This window comes from Pomacea canaliculata, linkage group LG4, assembly GCF_003073045.1.
Source record: "Pomacea canaliculata isolate SZHN2017 linkage group LG4, ASM307304v1, whole genome shotgun sequence".
Classification (NCBI taxonomy): domain Eukaryota; kingdom Metazoa; phylum Mollusca; class Gastropoda; order Architaenioglossa; family Ampullariidae; genus Pomacea; species Pomacea canaliculata.
The window spans coordinates 27,694,627-27,713,502 of NC_037593.1; the positions used below are offsets into that span (position 1 = coordinate 27,694,627).

Here is an 18,876-nt window from a genome sequence, read left to right on the forward strand (position 1 = left end):
GCTTTCCTCCCGTGTTGTTTCAATGTTGCCAGACCATCGGGAGGCTTGCAACACACCCTTGGCTTGCTTTCTGCTACAAAGAGATTTCTGTTAATGCAACCACATCACTTGTGAGATGCCAGCAATTATAGGGATTAGGACTTGGCCTTAACCTTCTTCCCTCGGGAAGTCTCCAGATAGAATATCCAAGAAGTGTGTGTGAGTCTCTCTCTCTCTCTTTCTGTGTGTGTGTGTGTGTGTGTGATCCAATCTCCACAGCAGATCGACAACAGTTCCCCCAGCATATAAACATTCCACGCTTCACACACCCGACATCAAAGCAGGGCTGTGTAAGGGTACACTTACCACTTCTCGATGCACGTTTCTGTTCCATAATAAAACTCTGAAACACGAGAGTTGTGTGCTTCGAATGCCGATGACCCTGCTCTTTCATTTGACCCCTACAACCCACCAGGCTGGGCGAGTTTTCTCACACCTCAAATCGCCGCTCACTTCAGATTCAAGTGGCCCGGTATCTCCTTCGCATCTGAACACTAAACACTAAAAAAAATAAAGAAGATAAGACAGCGATGACGTCCTTTCTCACCATTGTTGTTCGTTGGTCTGTTGTCAAATGGACAGATTCTTGCCCCAGGTCTGTGAGAGCGAGGGAGACAGACAAATACCATAAAGAGAATTTTTTATACTTATTGTGTCACTTATAAATACTTCATTCTTCAGTAGTTCTAGAGGATGTGTAAACAGACTCCTGATGTTGGCAGGCGCGGGTTCTATAGGTAAAATCATTCAACCGAATTTTATCGTATTGGTGGGATGAATGGGTGATTGTTTTTAATCAGTTGAGGTCAGGGTTACATGATCCTGTTACAAACCTGACACTCAGTTGTAATTCTTTATTTTAAGTCAAAAGATCATTCGAGCTGATCACTTCCCAGCTGTATGGATGAAATGTAGAAGACTACCACACGGTCTTCTTTTTCTGTTATTACTTTTTAATTTCTGTTTTTGTTAGTAAATGAAAAGACATTAGTCTACTACTGCAACCATATTTGGGATATTTTAAAGAACTATTTATTACCATACCAAAAATTTTGCTTATACCGAACTCGGTTTGTTAATTATTATTATGGACACGCGGACGACCATTCCGTAGAACTAACTATGAACCAGATCCAGCAAGAAACCAGATGGGAAAGGTGAGAAAGGGGTGGGTGGATTGTGCTGAACAAACAATACCCTGAGGTGGTCGGGTGGGGTGAGTGGGGAGGTTGCATGCTTTGCTGTGAAACCCGCCATCAGTCAGGCGCGTCGGTCTTGTCTACCTTGAATGACTACCTCGCCTCACCTGAGTGTCCGTAGGGTAAAGACCCTTTAAAAAAAAACTGCCGACTGAAGGACTACCACAGTTAATCTCGATGACGACAGGTCGGCCATGCCGCTGGGCACTGAGCTCTGTGTTGTCGGGGTCACGTCGGTTCGATCAGCAGCGAGGGATGCCAGGGCGGCGTCACGGGGACAGTCTGGCGGGCTGGTTGGCTGGCCGGCCCGCCGGTGTGAGCGTTGTGGTCTGTTGGACCACCAACCAGTGCCCTTGAGTGACCACACATTGGCTGCTGAGATCCACCTCGCCAAGCCGTCCCCACCCCCCTTACTCCCCTTCCCTCAGGTAAGCGGAAGTCGACGCCGTGTCGCAGCAGTCCGCGCATGCGCAGTGAGGAGAAACATTGCCATGCTTTTAGGGCTACGCAGGTCTTTCAAGCGGTGGCAGGAGTGACAGAAGCCATTGATTATATGATTAAATTCGGACCTAGAACCAACCAAGGTACACAAGACTGCTTTTGGCGTTCGCTCTCAAACGCTCGACAGCATCACGTGAGCGTTTAACGGCACCATGCGAACGTTTGACACCCTCTCGGGAATGCTTGACAACACCGTGGTTGAAAGGGAGTTGCAAACGCCAGCTAGCAAACTGTAAGAAAATATTCATCCTCTCTCGTTCTCACTACTACATCAAGCTGACCAAAATCCGGCGATTTCAGCTTTTGGGAGGCTCTGCGGCCCCGGGTATTAGAGAACTGGACTGTTGAGCTAAAGTACTCTGGTTCGGATCTTGCTGAGGTCTGCGGTTAATGATAGCCCTACGCCCACCCAAAAACAAAAACTGATTAGAAAAGGGTGAATGGGGGAGATTATACGACGGAGGAGTTGTAACTGAGGTTAGACAGTCGACTAAAAAGAAAATTCTTTTCCCCCTCCCCCTCACACACATACACACACATACAGACAGTTCGGTCATTCGGTTCGCTGCCCTAGACTGACCCCAGGTCCAGACAGGTGCTGTAGCCGAGATGGCTGGTCAGCTAGCGGCCCACCTTGTTTGACCGCAGGCCCACACCTGCCAGGCTCCTGAGCGATGATGGGAGAGCCTGACACCTCGCTAATCATCGCCGGTATCTCACCGTGTCACTCTCCTTCGCCCTCTCCCTAGTCACGTGTCTCCCCCTCCTCTCTGTATCTCCCTCCCTCAAGCACATTAACGTACGACAGTTGACAAGTGGTCTGTGGTCACTACTGTATTTTGCCCACTTCGTGTCCAGTTCCCCCTTTGAGTGACAGGCTCAACGGCTCTTTTTTTGAATTTAGTGAAAACAATTAATTTTTACTCTTCCTCAATGTTGTTGTAACACGAGTTGCCTATTTTTCTGTTTTTATATGTTAATTTTTTTAAAATCTGTTTAGTGCGTTTAATATTATTTGCTGATATTTTTATCAATATTTTTGTATCACTATATCACTTATTATTATTGTTGTCGTTATTCAGATCAGTTGTGTTAAGAATAAGAAGTGTGCTGCATTACACCACCCTCGTGATATAATGCATACAGGAAAGTGTTCCACTTCCCATCATCACCATTAAAAAAAATGAGAAAACGAAATAAAACCCCTACGGGCATCGTAATTGTCCTTATATTAAATTGATTTTATCTAAATTCGAATTAAAATTCCCGAAACGTTCAGAGTAATTTACACATGAGTGCCTTTTCCAATGGTAGGGGTCAAGAGGAATCATTTTTTAATGGTGCGGATAGAAGGGAAAAGGAAGAATCAAATATAACGGTTGAAGAAAGGGTCGAGCGTATTAGAAGAGGCGCAGGAGGAATGAAAATAGATGTTGTGGCAGGTATGGTTGTATCGACTGCACTCCTCCTCCTCCCCCTCCTCTTACCACCACCACTACCACCATCCAAGACGCAGACGTGTTGTCACAGACTTTGGCGAACTTATCGTCGGCTCTCTAATCGCGGGGACGAGAAGACATCGATCCCGAGACAACACCGCCGCCGATGCCGTTGATGGCCGTCGGACCCTTTCATGTCTACCCGCCGAGGATTTGCACGCGGGTGTCTTCGTGAGCGCGCTGGGCTGTGTCCGCCGTTTCTTTGCCGGGTGCTATTCACACACCCGCGCCACCCCACCCCGATAAGAACCGTATGGGCGACGACAGTCTCCCGGCTCATTCTTTCTCTCCTTCTCACACTCTCTTTCACATAGACACACCATCTCTCTCTCTCACCCACTCTGTCGGTCCTGCAGCTTCGTTCAACCTTCACCTTCACATCTACTTTACATCTTCTTTGTTATTTTATAGATTTTAGGGGCCGTAACTCAGGGCGACGTTTTGCATAATATTTGAATCCTTAATTCAATCGCTCCTCGTTAATTTTTTTTCAACGTGCCGCCAACTCCTTTATTAGTATATTTTTTTAGCATTGTGCATGTGTGTGTGTGTGCGTGCGTGCTAACTGCTATTATACGGCCGCGAGCCCCCACACGTCGCCCGAGGGACATTTACGAGCCATTTGCGCCCCTCCGCGTGATGTGCGCTCGTCGTCCTCAGCCGATCAACAGCGCGACTCCTGTAGGCACCTCGGCGAGTAGAAGCCTAATCTCGAGGTAAGTAATCACACTGAGGCTGACGTGCTTACCCCGGGGATAGGCAGGCGTGCAGACAGACACACACGCGCGCGCGCACGTTTCCTAAAAGAAAGAAAAAAGGGGAGAAAGTAAAGGAATATTTTAAGAGAGGAGAGAGAAAGACTACTGACAGTATGGAATGAGAGAGTGTGGGAAGGGCTGAACAGAAAGAATAAGTCGCACTTTCATGAATGAGATGTTGCCTGTGATATACAGGTGTATGTGCCGAGCCTCGTTCTCACCTCGGTTTTTACAACAAAAAGGGTTTTTGTTTCGATCTATGCAATGTCTACGTTTACATTCGCGTAGTATGGCACCAGACATGATGAGACAATTGTAAAAGAAATTTGTCTCATTTTTAGGTTATTTTCTTTTATTCCAGTAACCAGATAAGTAAATCACAAGCAGTATTTACTTAAAATTAATGTTTAATGACCACCAAGAGGTGAACGTAAATTTTTCTGAGGCCTTACCGAGTGTCTGCGTGTATGTCTTGACTTAACAAAGTGTTTCTTAATTAAATAAAACCAAATTGATGGTCACAAGGGCGATGAGCAGCGCGATGGTCAGACATGGACATCGGGTTAAGGTCACGTGGGGTCGGGACGGGAGATAGCTTTTTACAACCAAGTCACGTGGTTGTTTTTTTTTAAACTGTAGTATGGAGCCGGTTGCATGAGCAGCTACATACATCAGGTTTACCATAAATTTTAACTCTCCTGAACCGCAGACCTCAATTACAGGTAGTCCAAGGATCACCAACCTCTGAGTTGAGTGGACATAATTACGAACGAGCCTATTAATGTAGACAAAACTACAAACGGTACATGAAACGATCGCTAGTTATTTTTTTCTGCTATTCGCATTTTACAGGGTTTACCTGTGTTTCTGAAGTAAGGAAGCCCTGACTACGAACCCAGGGGCTGTAGCTCGGTCTTCGTACCCCAGGCTGGGTGGATGTAAGTGTCAGAGGTAGGAACGGCGGGTGTGCGTGTAAGCAACGCACGCCCTCGTCAGCACGATGACTTGATAGAGTCTTCGGAGGCGTCGTTGGTGTCGTTATCAGCTTCCGCCGACTCCTGCTGCGCGGCGCCCCTGTTCCTCTAATCGCGCCGACGGCTCAGGTGAGAGAGCGCCTACCCCTAACACCAACACCCCCCTCCTGTAACTATCCGCAACGGTGTTACCTAACGTAATTCACAGCCGCCTCCCCAAGTCTGCGCGCGCGCCTAACATGGCCGCGGTTTCCCAGCCACTTCCGGTGGTAAATCAGTCATCATGATGAACTAGAGCTCCTTCTGAGCAAATGAAGAGCATCATTTTCTCTTTAACTCTCAACCGTACTTCTTCCCCTCCCTCATTCCCAAACCCCTTCTCCTTCCGTCCCTCAACCCAGCGTTCGCATTTCGTTCGGGTAGATCTGTAGAGTTCGGAGGTCGCGAAATTTCTTTGTAATACGGTTTCTCCAGCCTACCGATGCCATCAGGCGCACGGAACAGGAGAAGGTAATTGCCTGCTGGGTTACACACCCCTTTTTGCTGTGCCTGGGCCTCGTAGATTTATCTTCTCCGTCACCTCTACCCACCCCGTGCCTCCTTGTGGTTGAGCGTCCATGCTCCCCTCCCCTCCTTCCTTTCTTCCCTGGGTTTTGTTTCCGCTGTAAGTCTGCCAAGTAGCGCCCCCTTGTAAATCTTTATTGTGCGGCGGTGTCGCCGCGTGGACTGGCGTTGAGCCCTTATCTGCAGACGTGAGGGTGAGAGACTGCCGCAAACACTCACCTACGGCCTGAAACAATACAATAGCTGCTCCCCGTGTTGACTCGGCCAGCCGACAAGATGGCTGCCCTCGACAAGGGAAGAACAAAACGACTCGGGTCTTCGCGCGACTAAGAGAAGTGGCTTCCACCAACAAACTCACTCATCCAGCACTTTAGTTATTTATTTATTGTTTGATTTGTTTGGGTTTTTTTTTTTTTTAGGTATTGTAACCTGAACCCCATCCTTGTCCTAAAAACAATTCAAAACAACTGAGAAGCGGAAAGACTGTCTAGGTTAAGGTAAAAAAGTGGAATCAAAGTAGCTTGGCGGCTTTTTTGTTTGTTTTGATGTTTGTGTGGGTGAAGGGGGTAGAGGGTTAAAAGACTAAAGACATCATGCAATTGTGGTGCTAGCACCCTCGATTAAATCTCGACGCTCTAAGCACGAAAGAGAAGAAAAAATAGAGGGAGAAAGAAAGACGCCTACGTCTCAAAGGGGTGGGTCGGTAGCGTATTTGCGGGTACATGTGTTTGTTCTGAACGGGTGTTATCTGCACACCTTATCGTCGCCAGACTGTCTCGGCGTGTTGGGGGTAGCACTCGGGTAGATGGCGCCTCCGATGCAGTCTGCGGCTCGACCACCCCGACTACCTGTACTTTTCTGCGATCAGATGAGAGGACGGTGTTCGTGTCACCTCCACCTTTCGGGGTTGACGACGACGCCATGAAGCTTTTGCCCTGTAACCATGGCAACAAAGAGGTCGGTGGGAAGTGCCTGGACGTTTGGACAAGTCAGGGAATGGAGTTGGACATGTGATGTCGTCGGGGGCGATGGAAGTCTGTGAGAGGTAGAACTGGAAAGTTGTGTCCTGAAGAAGTCCGAAAGATTTGAAACATCGTTAACCACAACCCCTGATAAGAACAAAGAAGGCAGTTATCTAGTGTCGTCTACGGGCAATTGGCACGTGAGCCCGTAAAGAAAAGTGTGGAACGAAGGTATCTGACCTTTGAGAGAAGCGAATGCGGTACCCTCTGAGTCTCACCTGCCTCCTTATTGAAGATGTGAATCTCTTCTTACCTTCCGCTCTCATTCTCACGTTCACTTTCCTACAGTTCCATTTCCCTCTTTATCAAATCGTTCTTCTTTCCACAACCCTTTTCCTGTCTTTACTTCTCATTCTCTTTACCTTTCATCCACTCTCCCCCCATCTCTCCTTTCCTGTCTCAACAGAATCATTAAAAGTACGACCGACCTGATTCTCTCCTTCTCTAAACCGATTCAGCCAACCAATTCATATTATGTTCGCCGATCAAGAAATAATATACTCAACTGTCCTACTTTCGGTGGGACATTCTGGGCCGAGGCTTCCTCTCAAGAAAGGCCAGCAGACTGGCTGGCCTCGTCGGCCCTTCATCGGCCCAAGTGCGGGCCTGCCGACGCCTCCTAGCGCCATCTTGCGGATGCTCTTGAAATTTTCTGCCGTCCTTCTGAGCTTGTCTTGGTTGTCTACGACTGCGGCTTGCTTTTGTTCTCACACCCTATTGTTGTGCACAACACTGAAGTGCCGTGTATGGTGAGTGGCCCTGCGCTCGAGCGCAGCCGTCGAGAAGTTGGCGGAAGAGCGTCCTTCACCCTTCGCCCTCACCGGAAGACAACTTCACGCCTGCGCGGTCAGCCTGCTTTTGGTGTGTGAGAACGTCCTTCAGACAAGCGAGTCACGCGACTGCTTTGTTGATGTTCTCAGTCTCCCTCTCTCTGTCTCGCTCGCACACATTCGTATGGGCGAGAGCTAATTTGTTCGTCGCCTCGTGAAAAAAAAATTCTCGTTTGTGTGCGTGTGCGTTCCATTCTCATTACCTTCACGTTTTCTTCTCTCTTCATAAATCTTTTTACACAGGTTTTGTTCTTTTCAGTTGAAACACATGTACGGAACTTTATCCTCATCAACTGCAAATTTTCCGTTTTCCTTAGGCGCCTGATGTAGTTCAGGACCAGACTACTCGGTGCTCGTAGTTCAAATCCCATGGTTTTTTTTTTTTTTTTTTTTTGTGATCTTCTCATTCAAGGGGCGGGTTGTTAGGTGAAGACCGTATATCGTCTCTGAAGAGCTTCTTGACAAACGATCATTCGAGGCAGACGACACGTCTGCTCCATGATTGTTCTAGAACGTGTAGGCACGTGCACCGCCCAGCCATAGATCGTCTTTATGTTGAGATATATATGTATGTATAATTTTTGTGCCCGGAGACGGTTGTTGAAGTGTTGTAAATACACAAATATATGAAGAGAGAGAGAGAATGTGAGACAGAGAGAATAAAACAAGGCTTTGATGCATTGCAATCGCTGAATTGAATACGATGTCTGTCTGACCGTCTGTCTGTCTGACAACGAGCAGAAGATGTGCCACGTGGCTTCACACGTCCACCTGAATATTCAGTCTGTAATGTTAAACATCAGAGTATAGTCACATTCGCGAAAAGCTGTCGACAGAAATTAATCTCACTCACACCCACACAATATATATATCTACACAAACACAGAAAACGCTTTACGCGCCACCTATCAATAGATTACCTGCCTACCCAACATGTTTCCAGGTGTTGCAGGCGGTTTATCTGTATGCAAGAGTAGCCATGAAGCCGGCAATTAATTAAACCATTTGTTCCATCCACAGACCCGCTGGCTTCACACGTCCAGGCCGCGCTTATCCCGACTAGTCAGTCCGTGACATCCAAAGTCAGTGACCGTGACCGCCCCGTGACAGCTTCATTGAACTGTGCTTATTGATCGCTCCTGGCTCGCTCCCCGCTGTGCGGCGCCACTGCTTGCCGCTCGCTCCAGCCCCACATCTCGCTCCCTCTTTCTTTCTTTTTTTAAAAAATTTTATTTTTATTATTATTTAAACGAAGGTGTGCGTTTCCGTAAATTGCCTTCGCGTCGCACTGCGCAGGCCCGGAAATACACTGTTACGGAAATGCAGACACAAACGCCTGAGGCACCAACTTCTGTTTATGACACATTCCCTCGTCATTTCCTTTTTTTTTTTTTTAATACTTCTCCTTGGAGAATATTGTACTTTTTAGAAAAATTGTCTTCCTTGGCATTACCCTGGTTTCAGTTTTTTTTCTTTTGTTTTGTTTTGTTTTTTGTTTTGTTTTTTTTGAAAAAAGTCTTCTGGACTAGATGAGCATGTCTGCATCCATATGATTAAGTGCTCTTTAGCGGCCATTTCCTCTGCAAGGCCACTTAATGTAAGAGAAAGGATAGTGTTAAAAGATCTTATAACAACCTCAATGTTTAGATGTTCAAGCTTTTTGCTTTTTTTTCTGTTTTAAAATTCTGTTCGAAGATGCGGCTGTTGAGAAGGTGCTTCAAGATTGGGTTCGCTTTTAACAGAACACGAGCAATGTGCGGGTGTCGGGTGGAAAGTAAGATGGCGGCATATACTTGGTGGAGGAGGGGAAGACTGGGGGGAAGATGAAAATCGAAGGCTTCTCCAGGGATTTTTTTTTCTCCCTTTTTTTTTTTTTTAGCTCACTTGTTACACGCTCGCACACACACTGACATAAATATCTAATGACACACAGTAGAAATTCTGTTTACTTTAGATGCGCCGATTAGCTGTTTAGTTTACACACGCGGGACCCACTTGAAGCCGTGGCGCCAGCACCGAGAGGGTTAAATCTTCCTCCCGCTCCTAGTTTTCCTTCGTCAGCGGGAGATGAATGCGTGCGATAACGGAGTAATCGGACTTGATATTTGCCATTTTATATACATGGAAAGGGAGGCGGTAAGTAGGTTGGGCAACAGTCAGATGCGCGTCTTCCATCAGCCCGACAAGGAATTTATTCTCCTTCCCTTCTTCCCCTGAATTTCTGTCGCGTTGCCCTTCGGTTTTCCTCTTTCCTCCAAGCTCAACCTTCTTCCTCCCATTCCTCCCTTTCCCCTGCTGTGGAGCCTGACGCGGTGAGGAGAGATCAGAGACGGGAGGGCGGAGGCGGGTTATCTTAATCGGCAGATTAGATGCTAATTACGGGAATCAATCTTAACAGGGGGAGCCAATACACCCAGCACCGCCTTCTCCGTGTCGCCATGAAGGCGAGGGGCAGCGGCCACGACCTCCGTCGCAATATTGCGATGTCAAAGTTAGGAGTGATGAAAATATACTGGGAAATTTTGTATTTACAAATGCGACATTTGCACTTTCTGAAAAAACGTGCATGATTCACACGTCGCACGCGCAACAGCACAGAGAGAGAGAGACAGAGACAGATGACATCTTTTATGACAATGGCGACAGCTAGGGTGTGAAAACATTTCTCTGTGAGTTTAGCATATGTTGTGGCTACACCACAGAAAAACACACAGATATTTACAGTTCCTCAATTTGAACTTTGCATTTATTTTGAATGTCGAGCTATTGTGACGACAGTTCTATTTTAAGAACAACGATTGTTTATAATTGACATAGGATGATTGTCGTGAAAGGGTCACCAGGTCAGGCAAGGTTTAGAAATGTTAAAATTTGTTTTGAAAGTTCCGGGCGCCTCTGTACCTGTTTACTGTCTCTTGTTTTGAATTACAGAGAGCGAGAATAAACGTGGCGCAACACGTGTTCATCGTAGTTGCTGACGTCACTCAATTTGAACACGTGACTACCGCACATGCGCTGAAGGAAGCCAACGTTAAAAAAAAAAATCAAAGGAAAAGGAGGGACAAAAAGAGAACATATCCATTAAGAAAGAGGACTAAATAAAAAGATGTGCGATAGGGATCCCTTTGGTGTGGAAAATAATCACGTGACTGATCTAGGTGCTGCTACCTGGTAGCTCCCCTTTTCCCATGTTGCAAATGTGGAACTGATTGTGTTAGGGTAGGAGGAACGGAGCTACAGCGAGCTCCAGGGAACTATTCTGATAGTTGCGGAATTTTTTTAATGGTTTCCACGATCATTGTTCAATTATTGCAGTCAACTGATGCAATGTGTTGCCCAAGGTTATCTGCCCTTCTTCTCTGTTTTTATTTAGCCCTGGCGCTTGTTTGAAGGTGGGAAATGGACGATGGTACACTAATCTTAAAAAAAAAGTCAAAAAAAAAAAACCACATCAATGATGATTTAATAATTGTTTTAATAAAAAGAATCCACATACACAATTTGCTGAGTAGCGATTCCCGATGCTTCGAGTTGGAGACATTTTCGATTGCACAGGCTGATGGCGAATCTGTTGCAGTAGTCGATAACGTCTCCATAACGTGATTTCCGTTCCCACGTTATTACGTCTACGTCTGGTCTCGACAGCACATGCCCACCCAGTTGTCACGTGACCGCGCTAGATCGCGATGATACTTGTAGAGAGTGTGTGTGTGTGTTTTGTGTGCGTGTGTTTGTGTGTGAGTTGTGCGTGTGTGTGTGTTAAGCGTATGAGTGCACTTCCTTCCTGAGCCCGGAAGTCCGCTGAGCCCTGTGTTTGCAATGTGTCAAATTTTTTCCCCTCCACTGTTAAGGAAGTGGGTCCAATCTTGTGTCTGCGTTATGTCACATCTCTCTCTCTCCTGGATTCTGCACGTTCCTGACGCCTCTACGTCACACTTTCTTTGTTCTGATACCCGCCTATTTAATTATCGGTCAGAAAGTGTCACGTGGTTTGTATGGTCAGCAAGCTCTCCTATTCCCTTCCCCCTCACCAAAGTGAGGAAGGTATGCTCATAAACTCCGTATTTCTACAAATAAAGTTTAATTACCATTTAAAGTGGTTTTACGAGAGTTGAGCGAGTTCTTTTTTCCTTGATTCCTCGCTCGGGAAAACTGATTAAAACAGAAAGTTTAGGCGTCACTCTGATCGATGAGTAAAGGACTATGTCCATTGGGGAATGTATATGAACAAGGTTTGAGTGGCTGCTATATATCAAAATTTATCCCACAAATTCATTCTACAGTGTGGGCTGCAGGACATACAGAACCACTACTTCGGCAAGTGTTGGAATAACTGTGATTCTCAGATGATTAATGATTTCGTTATCAACATATATTGTTTTTTTTTTAATGCCAGTTGCTGATAAACAATCACCACTGTCTCTGTGTGTATGTGTGTGTTTGTCTAGGCGAATTTTCCCGCCATACAAAGTGCGACTGTCGGGGCTGGACAAGAAGTCCAAGTACATCCTGCTGATGGACATCGTGCCTGTCGACGACTGTCGCTACAAGTTCCACAACGGCAAGTGGATGGTGGCCGGCAAGGCCGACCCCGAGATGCCCAGGCGGGTGTACATCCACCCAGACTCCCCAGCACGGGTGAGCAGTGGATGCAGAAGATTGTCTCCTTCCACAAGATCAAGCTGACCAACAACATCTCGGACAAAAACGGATATGTGAGTAGCAGATGATTCTTTGGATATTTTCTGGAGCTTCATCTTCATTTTAAATTTTTTTTAAACTGTTCTTTCTGAAATTAGAGTATCATTGTTAGTTCGTTCATTCGTAAACCTTTGTCGTAAAATGTACATCGACTGTCACGAATATAGGATGGCGAACAGCTTGACCTCCCGAGCCCCAGTCCCCCACCAGACACGACACATAAAAGTCACACTACACTAACCAGTAGCCAGCGAGCCGCGTCCAGCTAATATTCTCAATCAGACCGACGCCTGTCCGTGACGCTCCAACAGCTTTTCGTCCCTTAACCCCTCCCTTTTCCTCCCCCGATTCCCCATTTTCCCCCTGCTTTCCTCTCCAACTCCACTCCACTCCTCTCCCCATCTCCCTAGCAGCCTCGCTCCCTGCCTGCCTCCCTGCGCCTGTCCTCTCGACAGTCAGTGCAGTCTGACACGCACCAGACGCACGGACAGCACTCCTCCCTGCACTCCCCCACCCCTGCCCCCAGGGTCACGCACTAGGTAGCGCGTGAGCGCGTCGCCATGGAGTCGGGAGCGGGGAGGTTACGTACCGGGTGCCACGCTCATCGTAATGGCGCTTGAAGGGTACACACCAGGCCGCTCGTTTCATCTCTTCTCCATCGTCCCAGTCTCTCTCTCTGGTGTGTGCTATCCATCTTCCTCTCACTTGCACGGCATCCAAAGCATGAGCCGAGACTTCTTGACATCTTTGTATAGTTTTAAAAAAGTGACCGTTATTAATTGTGCAGGTCTCACTAAAAAAAAAAAATAATAAAAATAAATAAAAATAAAAGTTTGAGACTAATAAAAAAAAAGGACGTAATATGGATGAAATATCTGAAATTTCGGTCATAAGCGTTAATGTATTTTTTAAGTAACGGAGATGGAGGAGGAGGAGGAAGCATTACACACATTACGACTCATTCAATCATTTAGGCAAAGTGGCTTTGCGTTTCATGTTGCAAAATGTTCTTGTGGGAAATCATGAACACATAAACAATTTTTATGGAAGTCGCAATTAGGGATTAGGGCGAAATGGACCAGTCTCGGTTAGCCAAGAACAAGCGAGAGCAGGACGGGACTTGACGGGGAGGGTGTTGGAGGGATGGAGGGGATGGGATGCAAGGGAGGGGAGGTTGATGGGTTGTCGCTGTACCTGGCTGTTGTACAACGGGAGGGAGCGCAACGTCATGCAAGCGCCGGCGTGCAGCGAGTCGCGTTGGTTCGCTCGGCCAGCTCTCGCGTTGTTGCGGTCCGTCGCGGGACGGCCGCCGCTGTTGCTGCTGTTGCTGTTGCTGCTGCCGCCTCTGGCGCTGACGGAGTCAAGGGGAGGCAAGATCGATGGTTGCCTCAGCTGTTACCAGATGCACCGCTGCCACATGACAGCTTGTGTTTAAAGTCTTCGCCGAGTACAATGAGTTTGATTTTTTTATTTTAATGAATGAGTTGAGGTACCATTCCCCGAAATCTTAAATAAAACTCTCGCTTTGCTCGGTTACAATTCTCACCTAGGTTTTGGAAGGAGGTCACGGCCTCTTGCTGTGACGCGTCGTCAATAAATTAAAAGTCGGTTAGCTGGTTGAGCCACACCTCATTAAGCTCTGTAGTCGACTGCGGTGTATGATGACTTCATCGGTTGGAATTTAGGTCAATCCAGAGGTGATCATCTTTAAAAAAAAAATTCTGAAAGCGTATTTTAGTTAAACCGCTATTCTTGTTGACTAATCGTGTTTGATGCGCGGGTTCGGCTTTAAACGCTACGCGCAAGGTAGATCCCTCGTTAAACACTATCCCCTCCTCCATGTTTTTGTTTTTGTTTTTGTTTATTTTTTTGGCAATCATGTCCTGTAAGTCTTGTAGGGTGGTAATGGTGCCGTGAAGAGGGTAATTTTCAAGATGTCAAACCTACAGGAGGGTTAGTGTGGTAGCCGTTGATTAGGTCAGATGGAGGAGGTTACACATACATTGGAGGGCTTCCTATCATTCGGGTAGGTTGGCGATGGTGTCAGAGAGAGAGAGGCGAGGTAGGGCTTGAGCTTACTAATGTTGTATGATCTTGTTTATATACGTTATCAGATTCTTATCAGAGTAAATAAGCCTTGTGTTGTGCCATTTTTTTTAAAATTCTGAAAGGTCGGTTTGTCTTTGTCTACACCTCAGGTTCCACTGTCTAAAGCTTAGGAATGCTAAGGGCTACATTCTACACTTTAGTTCACTAACCTTTATTTATATTTATTTCAAAATGAGATTACGACCTTTTTTTTAAAATGTAACATCTTATTTATGTCATCTTATCGTATAGTCGACAACTTCAGCTTTTAAAAAAATTAACTTTAAGGTTAATTAATTTATACCTCGTAAAGGAAAGTTTATTGGTCATCTTTTTTGTAAGTAAATAAAATAAATAAATAAGTTTTTTCCTAGAACTAGGAATTATGTTGGAAAAGTGTACAAAGACAGTGAGACACTGCAGGCACCACTCAGTAGTGCAGTCCGTGGTTTGTATCTCGGTTATTCAAGTAAAATACATGCAGTACCCTCGTCTAGCTTTCTTTTCAAATTTTTTCCCACGTCTGGGACAAAAATCTTTAAACTTTGCATACGCGAGTTTCTTGAAGGTTTGCTGAAATTGCTCAAGTCTGACCTCTCCTTTGGATGTGTCATGGCGCAGGCACCGCCCAGCTGAAATTATGGGCTTTGCGGGTGCAGCCAGCGCGTGTCCCGTCAAGCGTGACTGCACGAGAACCCGCTTTGAAAGTGGCGAGTGGGGAAGGTTGTCTTCCTCCCCGCCCACACAAAACACGACAGAAAGGAGGTCACGGCTGGCTGGTCTCGGTAGAACTCGCACTAATCAGAGCGCTTATTACATCACAAGGACGCGGTGTCGGCGACGGGTACCCGAGTACTCGAGTCACCAGACGTCAAAAGCGACTCCGTTCCGCGTCGATGAACAAAACGCATGGCGGTAATTGTAGAGCGTGCACACAATGCGCCACCTTTTTTTTTTTATTGGTGGAGAACTGCAATCAGAGGCGTGAAACACTCCGAAGGAGATCGGGAGGAGTACATACATGCTTGGCAGAAAGGACTCGGCTGTCGCTCGTTCTTGTTTGTTTGCAGTCTGTCTCTCTGTCTCTCTCACACACATACACACCCGAAACAGCGATGCTATCTGGGTTAGGGAAGGTAGGAAGGGTAGCGCCGATCTGTCAGTTTTAATGAGAAATATGATGGCGTCACGTTGATGAACTTTCTCGATAAAGTCGCCTCGAATTAGCACAAACCGCGCAGCATATTCACTGCGGCGGGTGGCGGCGGCGCCCATGCACCTCATCCTCCACCCGCACCCGGGAGGGTCGGTGGCAGAACTCGGTCTGACGCACCTGTCGGTGTTGTCTTCGAGGGTTAGCTGGACAGCCGAGGCCCCCGTGCACGGAGAAGGAGGAGGGAGCCTCGCTCAAAGAGACCGCGCGGCATTGCGGCGCGGTAGGCGGCAGACGCGCGGCGGTGGGGCAGGGCGCCCGCGCAGACATTTTACGGTTGCCGTAAAGCGAGGGCCGCCGACACTTGCGATGCCGGCCTGGCTCCGCCTGTCTCTTCCCATCTCTTAGCCCTAGAATGTGGCACAAGTCACTTGTCTGCTGTGGAACTGTTAGCCCTAGAGTGAGGCGCAAGTCGGTGTCACGTGGCTTGTCAGGCCTCGTAAGTGTGGCGCAAGTCACTGGGTCAACTTTCGTTTGATAATAATTTTTTTAAAAAGTTATAACAGCATTCGGAAAAAGTTGTATGCTCTTTAAAACCAGTGGCACACAGACTTTTTCCCACCCTTAACATAAGTCGTATTTTTTAAACATCCTTATCGAAAATAAAAATAGAAATAAAAGCATTTTCGTATTCCCATCATGAACGGCTTCTTGTTCTTCTTAAAAAAAAAAAAAAATAATAATAAAAACCCAAGAAAGACCCTTAACTAATTTCTCATTTCTTGTTAGCTCCGTTTTCAATTTATTGTTGGATGTAGAGAAGAATGATAATGGTAACACGTCTGGAAAGTCTTAATTTCTGTTGCGGGGCTGGTAGAAGCAAAATGGAGTCATCTGATTCAATATAACTATTCATTGAATAATAAAACGACACGACACTTATTAATATTTGTTAAGAGACCTCAACTAAATAATGTCAGAATTGAAGTAAGACAATTCAGAGGAATAGGTCAGTAATCCGAATCTGACATAAAAAAAAAGAAGTAAGAATTCATTTTCCTTTGTTAATGGAAGCTCAGAGAAATGAGAAGCAGGAAAAGACAGCCTCTTATCTCCTTTTCTTCTTTTCTTTTCTTTTTGTTTTCACATGCTATTCCATATTCTGATTGATAAATTTCAGATTATTTCTTTCTTGAAGGGGGATTAAATATAAAATTTGTAACACTATTACTTCTACCGAGCTATAATGTTACATTTAAGTTCATTTTTCATTCTGATTTTGTATAAACGTGAAATTCTTGTTACAACATTAAAGATTAAAAAAAAAAAACTTTGTCATTTTAAGCACTTTAATACAAAAAATTGTTTTTCTATTATGTCGTAGAAAAATCCTGACTGGAATACTACTAAAAAGAAATCCGCTTTTTTTTTTCCTTCATCAACATGTTTATTTACTGTAAAACGGACGGGTAGACTTACAGTGTGTAGTCACCATTAATTTTTCAAGAATAGTAAACTCTTATTTTATACCAGATACAAAATAAGTTATGAAAATAACAAATAATAACAGCAAAAAATATTCTTTTAGAACTCATAGAAGGAAGAGAAGTAACCGAAATTATCCAATCTACACCATGATAAATGATAAAATAGTGAAAGGTAAGAATATACTTTCTGTATAGGTAATCATTTGAGGCGTTTGCACCAATGAACGAATTGTTAAGATATGTTAGAGAAATATCCCAGTTCCAAGCGTTAGTCCAGGATGGCCAACAAGTAGGCAAAGAATGATATCGAAAAAGACAGTTTCTTATTGTTGTGAATGAATGCTACAGCAACACGGAGAAGAACGAGTACAGCAAGTACTAGCTTGGGGAGATACGGGGTGGATGGTGGGGGTGGGGGACCTCGCAATATTTTGTCAAGTGATTACATTTAAGAAAACAAGTTGTCCCATTCCGACCTGTCTGAGCTTACCCCAGTGCATTCGGACCAAGACCAGCGAGGGCGAGGGTAGCAGGCACAGTTCTCCTGACTGTGGTAGTCCGGGATCGTCGCTGTGTCGCGAACCCTGTCGCCAGGATCGAACGCGACAACGGCCCAGCATCGCAGGTCACGCCGCGTTTCCCCAGCAACCTCTCTTGAAGACCAGCAAAACTTGCGGAGCTGAGCTCGCGGTTGTGGCGCACTGATAAGGCTAGCGTCGCAATCAACGTCAGGAGGAAAACGAAAGTGAGCGCCACATCGGAACGAGCGAGGAATGCAGCGCTTTCCACCTCGCGGCAGCCGACGAGGCCTTCCACTGCGCCGAATAGTATGTCCACCTCAGCTCTCCACTAACTGTAAATGCCAGAGGGCAGGATAGTTCCAGGCGTCACCCAATCAACATTGGAAGCTCCTCGATCATACAGAAGTAGGGGTGGGTGACGTAGATCAGTTAGGATGTGATAACGGTGCTTGGTTAAGGCTGAGTTCCACCCGCCTAGCGGCAACGACAGGTAAGGGTACATTATCCAGGCAGGTGTCGGCACTGTGGCACGCGCCGGCGCTGGGAGTGTGTCAGGTTTATCTCGGGTAGAGTACTCCCGTCGCCAATGTGTCGCTATCGTCTGGTCGTTTCAAGGGGACTGAAGGAGGTGGCGAGCCTTGAACGAGGGTTTACGCTCATAATCCAGGGCTAGCGCTGATGGGCAGAGGTCAAAAGGCAAAGCACCTCCTAACCCACTCCCCATCCTCCGGCGATGCGAGCAGCCCATCTTGATCGCGCGATTGACACGTCGTCTTGTGGCCTGCAGACGGTGGGGAGCGACGCCAGTGAGATAATTAATTCAACCACCTTCGATCGTTGGAGACTGGACGGACTGGCTTCTTACAATTAGATTGATATCTTTAATATACAGCACGCCTTGTTTTTGTTTTAACGCAGGAGTGTGATTTTGTACCAAATATATCATTAATATTTCACAAAAGATGTCATCTAAGCATCTGTTATCAAGAACGATTCAACTTCAGATAGGTCTCGTCTTAAAATTAAGTTCTGAGCGGTGAAGCAATGGAACATACAGTGCACCTACCTTTCATTCATTCTAGCCTCGATCCCGATACTGTGGTATCCAGTGGGGTGGGAAACAACATCCATCCTGGCAGTGAACGATGTTCACATTCTTGTTTCCTCAGTATCTTTCTTCAGGGGGCTGCTGCCTGCCTTGACCCCTGCTTGACGCCACTGTAACCCGGAGAAGAAATGTTTTTCAGATTCCCTATTGCAGCATCACTTACCCCCCGAGACATACAAAAGCACTTATTAACCGGTTGCTATGCGTTTTCCTCAGCTTCCGTAGCAACCATCCCGAGATATGACCTTTGCCCTCGGGGAAAAAAAAATTCCGGAAATTGCGTGATGCTCCTGTTCTGTAAGTTTTTTTTAGTCTACATAACCTGTGGGTAGGTTTCCCACGAGGGTCAAACGGTGTGAATGGCGTTCAAGCCTTGGGTGTCCATGAACTGAAGTGAACAAGGCGTCAGCGTCATGTAACAAGGTGTCTCTG

General features: G+C 46.2%; 1 protein-coding gene across 1 annotated transcript in view; it reads left to right on the plus strand.

Moving 5' to 3' along the window:
* The window catches only part of LOC112561153 (T-box transcription factor TBX2-B-like), a 36,418-nt gene that overhangs the window by 7,859 nt on the left and 9,683 nt on the right, over nt 1–18,876 (plus strand). Inside the window, 2 exon segments of the mRNA XM_025233450.1 lie at nt 11,835–12,010; nt 12,013–12,101. Of these exon segments, the coding sequence (XP_025089235.1) occupies nt 11,835–12,010; nt 12,013–12,101 (265 nt within the window).